This window comes from Hydra vulgaris, chromosome 15, assembly GCF_038396675.1.
Source record: "Hydra vulgaris chromosome 15, alternate assembly HydraT2T_AEP".
Lineage (NCBI taxonomy): Eukaryota > Metazoa > Cnidaria > Hydrozoa > Anthoathecata > Hydridae > Hydra > Hydra vulgaris.
This window is the reverse complement of record NC_088934.1, coordinates 12,442,858-12,458,590: the sequence shown is the minus strand read 5'-3', so window position 1 is coordinate 12,458,590 and position 15,733 is coordinate 12,442,858. Positions and strand designations below refer to the sequence as shown.

The window sequence follows — 15,733 nt, the reverse complement described above, 5'->3', positions numbered from 1 at the left end:
AGCCGTGAAAAAAACTTGCGGCTCCACAAGCCTGGTTTTGAGCAACATTTGATTAGTCATAATATATGTATAATAAATATGTTAATAATATTTGTATAATAAATAATGCATAACAAAAAATATATGTATAATTAACTTAGAATACGTTAGAAACTGGTTCTAAATTATTCTCCATTAATGTTCAAAGCTGATGTTTAAAAGTGTCTATTAAAAAAATAATAGAAGATATATTTTTAATTATCATTGAATTTATTAAAATAGGCTATTAAAATCACTGTCACCACATCATTACCACACTCTGTTTTTATCCCCACCCCATCTTCTATATGTTTTTAACCATCCCACTTTGTCCTCACAACCGCTCCTCCCCCATTCTCATAAAGTTTGTAGCTATTTTTACATTTTCTCGTTTGCTTTTACATTATTTTAGCCAATTTTAATTTAATTTTTTTGTTAAAGCAAAAATAAGAACGTTTCATGACTTAAATATGGCAGGATATACACCTTTTCTTTTCTTAATTTTAATACTTTATATATATATATAACACTTAAATCGTAAACTCGTGAAAAAATTATTTTTTGTGTTAACCTTTTTTTTTTGGCGTTTTTTTTATATACCATATATCAGTTATATATCAGTGCATATTGTTAAATACATTTTCATTATATTCTCATATTTTTACGTACTGTCTTGCCATGGAATATTTTCGACTTTATTACAGGCTAAAAAAGGTGATTTATTTCGACTGAAAAAAATCACCTTTTTTAGCCTGTAACTATTGACCTTAAATAATTATATTTTTTGTAAAAATCTTTTAAAAAATTCCTTGATTTTGCTGGTTTTTCCTATAGGCTTACGACTTCAAAGAACTCCTCTAGGATATGTAATTATAAAAGTCTGTTTTTAAAATAGAATCAATCTGTTAATCTATTGTTTAACTCTGTGGGTGAGTTAAACCCTTCTAAAAATAAGCCTATATTTTTTTATCTTGTTCCTAAAAACTGCTTGAGCTTATAATGTACATTAGGTTATAAAACTTTTGAAATCAATATGATGCTGAGCAGTAAGAAGTTTGGTTTCAAAAAAAATAGAAAAAGTATTCAATAGAAAAAGTGATCAATAGTTGATATATTTACACATATAGAGAGTTAATAGTAGAATTATTTATTCATTTACTTATAGAAAATATTAGTATAGATAGTATTTGAAATAAAAGAAACAATAGTAGAGTTATTTATTTAATACATTTAATTAACTATGTTTTAAGGTGGTACCAGGGTAAAAAATGGCTATTTTTGGTAAAATTTTGAAAAATACTAAAAAAAAGTTTTACAAAATTTTACCAAAAATTTTGTAAAACTTTTTGGTAAAATTTTGCAAAAAGTCCAAGATTTTCTTAATTTTAATCAAATTTGCCCTTTTTTAAAGACCTTAGCAACGACCTTAGCAACGTTTTTTCTCCAATACCTCCTAAACTAAAAAAGCAATTAACTTCAAATTTTTGCTAAACAATGTTCAAGACGTTTGACTTTTCCTTAAATATTATATTAAGCTATAAGCTGTACGTTTATGTTTAAGTTTGTGTTACCATATAATTACAATATATTACTTTTTAAAACTTGTTTTAGCTTTTTTGCAACTTCTTTTTTCTCACTAAACCTTAATTTTTAAGAAAAAATAACTTTTCATAGAAATTAGATAATGGGCTAAAATTTTGCAGGTTTAAAGATGAACATATTAGGAATGTTGTCAGTGAAGCAAAATTTTTTAATTATTTTTTTAAACTCATTTTTATTGTGTTTCGGTCCCAAACTTCCCTTAATTTTTATATCTTAAAGTTTGAATGTCAACCTTGTAAAATCAAAAATGTTTAAAAAAATTCTGTTTCTTAAACAACATTCTAAATTTTTGAGTTAGTTACATTCGATAAGATTAGAGAATTTTTGAGTTTTTTGTGTTAGTTATATTAGATAAGATTAAAGAATTAGTTATATTAGATAAGATTAGAGAATAGGCAGTTTTAGTGGTAAAATAGCACTAATTATGCGCCTAAATAATGACGTCATCACTTAAAAATTTTTTTTGGTACTGTTTTACATTTTTGTTGTTCATTCATAGAAAAGAGTTAAAGTCTATTGATAGTTTTTAATTTTTTGTTAAAAAAGTTGCCTTTATCCTGGTACCACTTTAAACTAAATAACTTTATCAATCAATCTAAAGCTTTTAACACTATAAATCACTCCTTACGCATATGTAAAAAATAACTTCTTACGCATATATAAAAAAAGCACAACGATATCGTAGCGATATCATGAGGTTAGTTGATTCGACGTCGCTTGTAAGTCGTATAGTGTAACATTTTTATGATGTCATTTCCAGGGTGTTATTTTAGATGCTCCCAGAAGTCCTTACGATCTTATCACAGAGCACCGCGGGAGAGCATTTAACAAAAAGTTTACGCCTCCTTCCGTACTAATGTCACTTTTTGGGCTTGAACTAACATTGAGCCTCTGGGTTCTGAGCCAGAACTCTAACCACTGCGCTTCGGCTGCTTTAAAATATTTTATCCTAAATTTTGTTCAAATATATATACATCTATAAATTTGCCATTTATGAAGATATATCACACGTCCCGGGAATCATGAGAAACTGTAACGGAAGACTCCAAAAAAATCCTTTGGGAATGATCCTCATACATTACTGTTCTCAAAAATGCAAAAAATGAAATCTTTTGCGACCGTCCGAGAAAAAAAAATCAGTTTGAATTTTTTCATTTATTCCTTAAAACCATGAATTGACAACTCTGACTTTTTTTGCATTTTTACAGCATATCTAAACAAATTCTACTCAAGCACTCTTTAGATATAGATACTATGATGAATGTGTACACAATAATCTTTAAAAAGGATTCCTAAATCAATCCAAACAGATTATAAACTCTTGATGACTTTAGACACTCTTGCTGTTGAAGTCAACCATGCATGTTTTGAGCCACTTTGCATACTCTGGATGGTTGATGGGCCTTTTGTATCTTTCCCAATGATATTTGAAGCTGTGATGCAGTGCCTCAGTGGCTTGCCAAGTGATTCTTTTTTCAACAGAATAAAGTCTTCCACATGGAAGAACACTGCGTGAACTTTTGGGGTGACAGTGACCCCTTGGAGAAAAAGGTATGATGCTCTGAAGGCCTGAATCTTTGAAGCGAAGTGAGGATCAAAGGTGCTACCAAAGCAGGAGGACACTACAGCATCAAACTTTTGAAGAGTGTTGATGATGCCAAAAATATTGAAGGCACAATCCTGGGTAAAGAAATGCTCAAATTTAGTAAAGAAAAACAGAAACAAAACACCATACCATGTACTTCTGAAGAGATTAGCATAAGGTAAGATGGATTAAGTCAAGGATCTTCTGAATGTTGGTGTAGTTTTCAGGAACATCTTTAGCAATGGCAACCAGAAGCTGGCGCTTGACGCTTGTGTCTTTTGCCACTTGTGAAGCCAGAGTCTTTTTTCGAAGGGGAGATTGTAAGTCTTCAGGTTGTTCAGCCTCTTGAACTCCGAGGCTGATCTTGAGAAAGCCTCCTCCACCATCAATGCCAAGCTTCACGACATGTTCTGAGTAAATTTTTCTTTGGAGCAGCAGCTGATCAAGAAAGTCTGCTAGTTTGATGCAGGGAACAACAATTTGACTTTTTTTTTCTGTTTTGTCAGTGGTGATCTCAATTGTAGATTGGGTAAAGTATTGTGCCAAGCTCAGCAAACTTTGCGTGAATGTTTGGCTCCAAAGACTCGAGCCTGGGAAAAGTGGTTAAGTGTGGACACTAGCTTCTTTACAAATTGATTTGACAGCCCCTTGTTGGCTTGAAGTTGCACTAAGTCTCGAGCGCTCAAAACATCAGCTTCAGGGAAGAGATTTTTGGCACTGGATGGACCTAGGATCACTGAGTAACTCTCATTACTAATTTACAAAAATCTCTTAAGTGTTTAAACCACGAAAATAATGTAGCAGTACCTATTAAGAACAATAAGTTTTACTTGATGCTGCAATTTGCTCTCCAACCTTAGGGTTTTCAAATGCAAAAGCTGTCATATTTTCATTGAAGGAAGCATTGCTGCAGTTGTGTGGCACCCCTCTTCCAATGATTGAAAGGCAGTCTGAGCACCTCCACTGTGTTGCTTGAGGCTGTGCTGAATTTGAAGACGGTGGGTTGTCCAGAGGATGCTTTTCAAGGAACTTCATCCGCCCTACCTTACAGATAAGACAGTCACATGCTTGCTCTCTTGTAACTAGTCTCATCCTGATAGAGGAGAAGTCAAAGAAAAGAGAAATGGTGACAGACTCTCCCCTTGCTTTTTTCCCTAATGCAAGCCTACATGTGTCACAAATGCCTCTGGGCACTCTTGAGTCACTGAAGTCTATAGGAGTTGGAAGGGTTTCTTGCACAACTTGTATCAAGTGGCCTGTCACCTCTCTGACACACTTTCTCATGCAGAGAAAACAAACTGCTTTCCTGCATTCATCATGGGACTTGACTGAATTAGGCATGATCGCAAAGCAGACCTAAAGAAAATCACAACTTTTATGCATATGATTAGGGCTGTCATTAGTGACTAGCAAAAGTTGGAATTGAAAATGTATTTAAAAATTAAAAAGAAAATGAGTTATTGGTCAAGAAACACCTTGTCATCATTAGATTTTTATGGAAAATTTACCTTTAAAATGGGATCTGAAGCAGAAAAATTCTCATGCACAGATATGTAGGTAATGCACACTTTATTTTGTCAGTGCTATTTCCCGGAATTCAGAAAAAAAATTTTGATTAAAAATATAGCACAAAGCAAATATTTAAAGATTGGTCCTTTAGACATATTGGGAAGATCTAACAAATCCTGTCTAATAAAAAATTACATATCAGGAAATGGTATCATTTATGCTTGTTAGAATAGATACAAAGCTTTAAAAAGGATTTATATCAATATATTTATATTTTACTTATTTTTTCTTAGTAAAGATGTTTTTGGTCAAATTCATCTCAGTATCCATATCTAAAGAGTGCTTGAGTAGAATTTGTTTAGATATGCAGTAAAAATTCTAAAAGAGTCAAAGTTGTCAATTCATGATTTTAAGGAATAAATGAAAAAATTCAAACTGATTTTTTTTCTCGGACAATCACAAAAGATTTCATTTTTTGCGTTTTTGAGAACAATAATGTGTGAGGATCATTCCCTCCAAAGGATTATTTTGGAGTCTTCCGTGACGGTTTCTTTTGATTCCCGGGACGTTCGATATAAATGATATTTTTTTACTTTTTAAGATTTTTTTTTACTCCATTCAGATATAATAAAACTAAACTTTAATTTTTTTAACACTTGATACTTTTTTACATTGTGCGCTTCAAATGTACATGTGAAGAAAAATGTAATTCGGATCTGAATGCCACACTTTCACTGAAACAGTTCGTTACATCGCAACGACGTCCGTATAGAGTTTTTAAAAAGACGTTGTTAAACTGACGTCGTAGCAGCGTCTTTACAAGATCGTTTGATGTTATAAACAAGTAACAACCTTATTGCGACGTCGCTGCAACGTCGAGTATTAGCTAGGATGAAATAAAAGATAAAAAATTACTTTGAAACTAGTTGAAACAGAAAGCGATACTTTTAATGTAAAACCGTAGTGACAGCAACAAAATAGCTTAAAATATCCTCGTGTAAAGCTAAAATTTGGCATGTTAGAGTTTAAATCGACGTAAAAAAAATCTCTATCGAATGCGCATAGGGAATTGCGTTTATGGGAAAATTTGTATCAAATTTGATACCTTTAAAAAATCTTTAAATTATATGTTGAATAGGAAATTATATGATGATCAGTTTAAAAAAAAAACTTAAAAATTTTCATTTAAGTTTTTTACATTTTAAAAGTGTGAAAGTTTGATGAGATATTTAGGCGGCATATAACTTATTTTTTGTTTTTAAAAGATATTACTCAAGTTAATATCTTTTAAATAACAAAAACGTTTTAACCGCTTGAATTTTTATTATTTCTCCTCTGTGAAAAAATAGCCTAGTCTAAATCTTTTAAAGCAAGCTAAGTTGAAAAATATATTTTATTGTAAGGTTTAACTGCTAAGAAAGAAAGAATTAATATATAACTTAGATGGTCCAGACTCTTACAGTTGTTATTGACATGATCTAAGAGGAATAAATGACCTACAAACAAAACGAAACTATGGAGTAGGAAGTTTAATGGTTTGGGGTGGATTTTCTTATTCAGGAAAATTGACTCTGTGTTGTGGTTTGCCTAAAATGAACTCGATAAAGTATACAGAAATGTTGGATGATGTTCTCATAACTTATATGGATGAAAACATAGACGATAATGCCATATTTCAGCAAGATAATGCTGCAATTCACACATCTAGGCATTCTATGAAATGGTTTAAAGACCACAACATCCCGGTTCTCGAATGGCAAGCTTGTAGCCCAGACTTAAATCCAATCGAGAACGTGTGGGGAATGCTATCAAGAAAAGTTTATGACGCTAAAGCAGCCGGACACCAATTTAAAACCGTTACTGAGTCAAAGTGTAAAATCCATAAAGCATGGTCCGAGTTGGATCAAACTACACTTCAACGACTAGTGGAGTTAATCAAAGGTAGAGTTTTTGAGGTGATCCAGTGAAATGGAGGACATATGCATTACTAATTTCCATCTTTTAATGTCAAAAATATGACTGCGTCTATAGATATATTCCAATTAAAAAATGTACTTTTGTATATCAAAAATACTCTCATGTTAATAAAGACACATAGAAAAGTTTTTTTTGTGATTTTTATTAGCCCACAATACAACAATTATTTTGATAATAACTTGCAAGCATATCAGTTGACAATTCATAGAAAAAAATTAAGACAAAGCGAAAAAAATTGATGCGTCTAAACGAATATGCCTCAGTGTAGCTTCTGAATAGCACTGATAGTTTAATAAAAAAAAATTTTAGCGCATTTTTAAAATAAAACCCCCCGAAACATTACGATATTTCATAAAGATCAGAGCAAAGCCGCAGGAACATATTTGTTCCGGAAGATGATAAATTGCATTAGCGCAAAAACCAAAGTTTTCTCGTCTGACTTCCCAAAGTTCACGGGAAAAAAAAAGTCAGACAAAACATCGTCTAAGCAATAAGCAATTGACCAACTTTGAACTTTAAGAATATAACTATCAGCAGAATTAAAGTAAAACATCTATTTATGAGATGTAAACTTATCGCTATTAAAACATTATTTTTAACATAATTTACAATTTTTTAGGCATTATATATACGTTATATATAATGTAATAATTTAATGATCATCATGACAATCTTACATTTAATGTGGCTCTAGTTCTGAAAATTTAATTTTATACTTCTGTCTTTACTAGAAGTCTTCTTTTTTCGATCGCTTAGAACAGCCAGCCAATTTCAAATCTAATCTCTCATCAGTAGCTGCTTGAGGCTTGCAGCACCTTGTGAGTTTTAACTTTAACAAATCTCATTTATTTACTGCAAACAAAATCAATTAATTTTTTCATTTTCAATCAAATCATTTTCAAAATCAAATCATTTCGAAATTCATGTATTAACAAATGACAACCCTCCTGCTGAGTCCTCAAAATTTATCTTCTTGATTTATCATTCACTAAATTATTTATACAACCAAATGCAAAGTTAGCATCTGCTAGGGTTGCTTCTCTTTTTCGTGGTCACCATTTTTTTACTCTTGATTCCACTCTATACCTCTACAAATCTCTTAATCGTCCCTGTATGGAATATTGTTGTCATATTTGGGCTGGTTCTTTTAATGATGCTCTTTCTATATATAGTCCAAAAAATCCATTGTAAATTTAGTTGGACCTGCTCCATCTGCTAAGGTTTAGCTTAGCAGCTAGAGCAGGTCTAACTAAACCTCTCATTGTCATAAGGTTACATTTCTTCCTCTTTTCTACAATTATTAACATGGTCGTTACACAAGCAAGCTATTATCTCTATTTCCATCAATCAGAAACTCATTCTCGCGTAACCTAGAACTTTTTAAGTCTTCTGTCAACCGTTTCTAGGCTCTTTAAAACTATTCTTCGCTTTTTAATAACTTCTAACTTAATAGTGATTGCTTGAAGTCTTGTATAGAGTGAATTAGTTTAAAAAGCGACAAATGTTGAAACAAAAGTTTCAACATTTGTCGCAGCAAATCTCAAGCAGTCAATATCACTTGCCGAGCATCCCTATTAGGAGTTCTTCTTTTTAGACAAATTCACGTTATAACATCCCACATAATAAATACCTGAAAAGATTGATTTTGATTTTTTTCAAATTCATAAGAGCTCTCTCACATTTTGCTTAACATACTTTCTAACAAAGATAACATCAAAGCGAAAATCTTGAGTTTAATTTTTTCTGACTGATGAGCTTTGCTCGTTTATCAAAAGCTATTTAAAATTTTGCTTCACAAATGAGTATAAAATAAGTTCAAAATACCAATCTTATTTGCACACATTAAAACAAATACATTAAAACAATACAGCTTTTACACCTTATTTCAATTTTTTTGATAGAGATTTTCAGCATTCTCATTTAATGCTGTCAAAATTGCATTAACAAATTTAAGAACTGTTTTGGTTGCATTTTTGTGAGCTTTTAACGCGCTCGTGATAATAACTTGATTACTTTTTAGTAAGTAAATAGCTGGCTTATTGTGAATGCAACTGGAGCTTTATTTTGCTTGGTTTTTATGTCAAAACTTTAATCTTCGAGTAACATAGTAACGAGTGCAATGGCTTTTTGATACTAAGCTTGACTTTAGAAAGTGTTGAACAATTTCATCATTAAAAACAAATACTCATTAAAAATCATCATTAATCTCAAACATCCTGTTGTGCAACAACAAGATGATTGAGACGTTTTTAACAAATTGAAGTCTTTCTTTCAACCGTTTGCTATGCATACGCTGAGTCGGCATATGTAACTTATCTTTAGTTAGTAGTGACTAGTTGGGTAAGTTTGACTTGTTAAGAATATTTGAGAAATATCGAAATGCTCTATTTCAAGAAAAACTCTATTTCATAGAACCTGATAAACCTTGTTAAAAGTAATTTAATACTTCTTCATTGTAAAGAATAACCAAATTAATTATGTTGGCTCAAAAGAGCTATAATAATACTAGCCTATAACAAAATAAAAAAATACATAAAGTATATATATAGTGTAATACAAAACATATATGTATACATAAATCGCATTAACACAACATTCACCCTCCTCTTAAAAGTGTTCAGGGGTATTTATAAGTTAAGTTTTTCTGGTGCTTTAGAAATTCGTGAAGATCTACAAGGCATAGTGTTAATTTGTTCTATAGGATTCACTTTGTTTTCTAGTCCCTTTTTGGAGATTAAAGGAGTTTCATTACTATCGTTAGGGGTTGGGTGATAGTTATCGATGGTTGTTATTTCTAAATTGTTGTTTGATGTGTGTATTATAGGAGTTGTTCCAATGGGAGCCAGCTGTTTAGTAGACACTGTTGTCTCATGACCATTAGGAAATCTCACATGAGCATAATGAGGATTTGCTTCGATGAGTTGAACCTCATTCACTAAATCTTCATATTTACTTTGCATCGCATTTCTTCTTATAAGTACAGGTCCCGGGTTGACAAGCCATGAAGGAATTGAGGACCCAGATGATGGTCTTCGTTGAAAATTAAAAAGACGTTCATGTGGACTACAGTTAGTAGAAGTAAATAATAGGGATCTTGTAGCATGAAGTGCATCAGGTAGAACTCTTTTCCATGATGATATAGGCAGATTTCGAGATTTAAGAGTGAGTAATATTGATTTCCAAATAATTCTATTGTATCTTTCAACTTGCCCATTTCCAGTCGGGTTGTAAGGGGTTGTTCTGCTAGTTGCAATCCCTTTTGATAAAAACCAATGCTTTAATTCAGAAGATATTAATGAGGATCCACGATCAGAATGAACATAACTAGGCATACCAAACAAAGAAAAAAGATCAGCTAAACAGTTTATTATTGTCTCAGTTTTCATATCTTTTACAGGATAAGCAAAAGGAAAACGTGAGTATTCATCTACAATTGTTAGCATATATTGTTCAGGGGTAGAAGAAGGTAATGGACCTTTGAAGTCAATAGATATACGTTCGAATGGCTGGGTTGCTTTAATTAGGTGCACATCATTTGGGCGATAGTACTTGGGTTTTATTTTTTTGCATATTCTACAATCTTTACATATTTGTTTTACATCTTCTACTGAATTAGGGAGGTTTCTTGATCGAATAAAATGATGGAGGCGAGTAACACCAAAATGGCAAAGTGCAGCATGCAAATCATATAATGATTCTAAACTTATTGCTGCACATCTAATACGAGTTAATTTATCTGGACCACTATTACATTGGCCAGGGCGATAGTGGATATCATAAGAATATGGAGACAAGGCTATTTTCCAACGCATTATTTTATCATTCTTTATTTTATTGCTTGATTTATAATCATACATAAATGCCACAGATCGTTGGTCAGTGATGAGAATAAAATGTCGACCCAAAAGAAAATGGCGCCAATGATTTATGGCTTCGACTATCGCTTGAGCTTCTTTCTCCACTGATGAATAGTATTGTTCACTCCCTTGAAGGGTTCGTGAATGGAAGGCAACAGGCCTTCCATCTTGGTTAAGCGTGGCGGATATGGCAAAATCAGAAGCATCAGTCTCTGCAGTAAAAGGTGTATTCTCATCAATGGTTTGCATGGAAGATTGAACAAGCTCATTTTTTAATGTTTCAAAAGCTGATATTTGCTGCTGATTGAGTGGGTATTGGGTAACAGAGTTCAAAGGTCTAATTTTATCTGAAAACTTTCTTATCTATTTTGCATAGTATGAGAACATTCCAATAATACGCTGTAAAGACTTTGCATTATCAGGTGGAGGTAATTTAATAAGAGGAGCAAGTCTCTGAGGATCTGGTTTCAAGGACCCATAAGATATACGGTAACCTAAAAAATCTAAGGTCTCAGTTGAAAATACACACTTCTCTTCATTAAATGTAATCCCAGCATCAATAGCATCTAATCTGAATTTAAGTAGATTTTCATCATGTTCTTTCTGACTATTACCACATATTGTAATGTTATCAATGAAAGGAAAGCAGTCAGTTAGTTTATATGTTCTAAAAAAGTTATTTATTTTGCGTAGAAAACATGCAGATCCATTGGTAACTCCAAAAGGCATTCTAGTATATTGCCACAACTTATAGTCATCTTCAGAGGTAGTATATGGTCGATCTTTTTTTGATAAAGGTATTTGGTAGTATGCTGAGCGAAGATCGAGAGTACTATAAATTTTGTATTTGGAAATTATGCTTACAATCGTTTCAATCTTAGGTAGAGGATATGCGTCCAATTGAGTATACTTATTAATAATTTCAGAATAATCAACAACCATACGACGTTTAGTCTTTTCATTTTCTACTAGGACCTGGGCACGCTAGGGTGAATTACTAGGCTCTATTATTCCTGCTTGGACCAGGCGATGGATTTCAGATTTAATAAATTCTTTATCTCTTTTAGAATAATTTCTAGATCTAGTGGCAATCGGTCGACAATCTTTCGTGAGATTAGCAAACAATTCAGCAGGTTCAGTTTTCATTGTTGTTAAAGCTGCGAATGTTATGGGTGGTCTTTTCCCACCATACTTAATGGTAATACTTTCATGCAACTCTTAAAAATCTGTGCCAAGAACAACATCTATGCATAAGTTATCTAGCACATGCAACTTGAATTTGTTATAGATTTTGTTTTGAAGAGTTATTGAAACATAGCAATATCCATCTGATTTTGCTGATAAAGAAGCTGATGCCATTCCGATTACACTCTGTTCATAAATAACATCTAGATTGAGTAGGGCCACTAGTTTATTATTAATGAAACTTTTATTTGTACTCCCACTATCAATTAAAGCTTCTGCTTTATACTTATCATTAATAATGATGTTATGACAGACTCTGAAAGGAGAGTTTGCCGAAGCTGATATGGTGGCACAGAAGTAATCATCATCAATTTTAGGAACGGCAGCAGAAACACTAGATTACCTGCAAAGTTTCTCAAAATGACCAACTTTTTTACATTTGTGACAGATAGCTTCACGAGCAGGACATTTAGTACGTGGGTGTCTGATATTTCCACAAAACCAGCACAGTTGTTTTGATTTTACTAAAGCAGCTAAGTGATTATAAAGTCATGGATTGATTTTGCAAAGATGATTTGATTTCCTGAATAGAGGCAGAGATAGGTATAGTTGGTTGTGAGTATAAGTTTGAATTTTGTTGGGCGACGTCTAAAAATCTAGCTTGGTCAAAGGCTGATGAAAGGTCTAATGTTTTGTTTTCTAGTAAGCGTTGGCGTATAACATTGGAGAGTAAGCCTAATAAACGCATCGCGAATCTAATTATATATAACGCATCGCGAATCTAATTATAATAAATACTAATAAACGCATCGCAAATCATTTCAGATTTATATTGTTCAGCACTTACAGCAGTGAACTTACAGTCCTTAGACAAATTTTTAAGTTCATTTAGGAATTGATCTATTGGTTTACTCGGTTTTCGCTTCCGTGTTGATAAAATGTGTCTGGCAAATATTTCATTCTTTGGTTTTAAGTCGATAGACTCGAGAATACTTGTTGCTTGTTCAAAATCATCACACTCTGATATGAATTCATAGACATTAGGTTCAATATGATTTATTAGAAGATTAAGCTTAATGGAGTTATCATCAACTGTACTTACAAAATTGTAAAATGTTCTTAACCAGTGGTTGTGTGTTTTTTCTGCATCTGTTGAGTTTGGATCTATACCAAGTCTATCAGGTTTCATGAATCGCTCCATCTTTCTTTGATTTCATAATAATATTAGCTCTTTTGATTGTAAAGAATAACCAAATTAATTATGTTGGCTCAAAAGAGCTATAATAACTCTAGCCTATAACAAAATAACAAAATACATAAAGTATATATATAGTGTAATACAAAACATATATGTATACATAAATCGCATTAACACAACATTCATGTTACAACTCAATAAGTTTATTTTTTTTTTATATTATCTTAACTTTACCATCCAATTTTGGGGACCCAAAATACTGACGGCCCAAGCCCGTGACCTAGTCTGGTCTATTGGGAAATCCAGCACTGATAAAGAATAAGTAGCTGCCTTATTATGAGTGCAATTAGAGTTTTATTTTGCTTTATTTTTATGTCAATGCGATTATCATAGTAAAGAGTGCAATTGGTTTTTTGATACTATGCTTTTTCCTTTTCTTTTCCTCATTAAAAATATCTCAAAATCAAAAAATATCTCAAACATCCTGTTGTGTACGCATGTCAGGAAATTGGGCTTGAAATTTTTCTTTCATGTTGATGATGATGGATGCAATACGTCTGACCTTTATTCTTTAATCAAGCTAATATCATCGAAAAAACAATATATACACACATATTACAAATATGTGTGTATCTTTGATATTACCTTGTATTAAAAAATTGAGGTCAGACAAAAATATTGCACCCATCATCATCATCATAAAAGAAAAAGTTTGAGCCCACTGTGTAATATTATTGTGTAGTATAATTTGTGTAATATTATTACACAATCAGTTTCATTATCTGCTTAGTAGGTTTCACTATACTTGCTTCGACTAAAACACATTTTTTTTTGTACAGATTACTTAGTATGATACTTAGCCTCTTGAGCAATTAAGTTTATGTTGCTTAACTTGGTTAATAATTTAGAACCACACAGGGTAATGGTACACTCACATACTTAATATTCAGGTCTATTGTACTGACTCTGTTCCAGGAGTTTCTCTGTTAGTGGGCACAAGACGTGTAAAATACGTTAAAACATATTTTTTACATCTTAAACACGTCTTGTACTCACAGGGCTCAACTTGTCTATTATACCTCTTTGGTTGAACTAGATGTACCACCATATCTTAAATAAAATATATACTTATTTTCACATGTAAAAAAAATTAATGCTTTTATCCAGTTTTGCAAAAATGTTATGCTAATCAGCTGTGCTTTATGTCATGAGAATGTTTTTCAAAAAGTTGCGATTATTGTAGACTAAAAACAAAAATACCCAAAAATGTTTGCAGCTCAACCTCAAATGCGAGGGCAATAAGTTTATAAAGTTGAAAAATTACTATATTATACTAAATTTAAATTCATCCACAGTTATTAAATTTAATCTAACAATCCATGTGAAATTTACTAAAAACCTCATTTCGGGGAGGGTGGAAAATTCACATAGTCATAGCCAGAACTGTCAAGTTCCCCCCATTTTGCAGGAGTCTATAAAACTTTGAAGAACAATTTATCTCCTTTATGCATACACCAAAAAAAAACTAAAAAAAAACTCCCTCTTTTTTATTAGCAAATTCTTATTAGCAACTGGATGGAATGTTAACAAGTATTATTTCAATTCAAATGAACAGACCAGAAAGTCAACCATGCTTTAAATATGATCCATCACCTAATATCACTGAAAAAGTATTTATACTTTAAAGTGAGAGTCTTTTCAATGACACTAGGTGATGGAACATATTTAAAGTATGGTTGATTTTCTGGTCTGCTCATTTGAATTGAAAGAGTACTTGCTAATATTCCATCCAGTTGCTAATAAGAACTTGCTAATAAAAAAGAGGGAGTTTTTTATGTTTTTACTTTTTTTGGTGTATGCAGGAAGGAAAAAATTTATCTTCAAAATATTTGGTTATAAATTTTTGATAATCTTTGTTATAACCAAGAACATTCAAAATGTTAATAGTTAATTGTACTATGATGATGGAAATAAGTGATAATATTTCCAATATATTCAGTCAGTCTAATTTTAAAGACCTCCTCTTTTTTTTAATGGTAAAGATATTTAGTAGGCAAATACCTTGTGGTTCGGCAATGTAATAAAGTCTCTCTTATACCAATTTTGAAAACTTGACATCTCTGAGTCATAGTATTTTTATCTTATAAACATCACTAAAAAACTTTTATAGGTATATGTTATTACCATAATTTAATTTCTAATTGGTGTAGTTTTTTTTCAGGTCCAATGTATTGGTATTATGACCACCCTCAATGTAATGGAACAAAGCAATCCCCCATTAATATCCAAGAGAATCAGGCTATCTATAATGATTCTCTTACTCCGTTGCTTCTTTTTAACTACTCAACTGTGTTTAATAATTCTAACTACTATCTGACTAACAATGGTCATACTGTAATATTAGGGATGGATTCAAATAGTAGCATATCAGTTGGACTACTTTGGAAAGGTATTTTTAAGTTAAATAATTTTTTTTAATATTATATTTAAGGTAGTTTTATTAAAGTAAGTATTAAGTATTCCCCTTAAATCTATTTATTCCTATAAATAAATAAATATATTTCATATGTACTACTGATGGGATTACCTATCTACTAAAAAGGTATTCACTATCATCAAATGGTTCTTTGTTTTCTTATTTACACCTGTTTATATGTTTACAAGCAATATTTTTTCCTAGAATTATTTTTGGCTAAAGTTGTTTCTAACAAAAAACTGCGGCATAAAAATATTTTATTCTATTTGTTTAATATAATATACAAATAGTAACTCCTAAGTTTGTGAGCTTTTGTCAGCCAACAA

The 15,733-nt window shown here is 31.7% G+C and overlaps 1 protein-coding gene across 1 annotated transcript in view; it reads left to right on the top strand.

The window, feature by feature from the left end:
• The window catches only part of LOC136071965 (carbonic anhydrase 2-like), a 50,961-nt gene that overhangs the window by 12,424 nt on the left and 22,804 nt on the right, over positions 1 to 15,733 (top strand). The window contains exon 4 of the mRNA XM_065818609.1: positions 15,153 to 15,380. Within this exon, the coding sequence (XP_065674681.1) occupies positions 15,153 to 15,380 (228 nt within the window). The remainder of the gene's footprint in view (positions 1 to 15,152; positions 15,381 to 15,733) is intronic.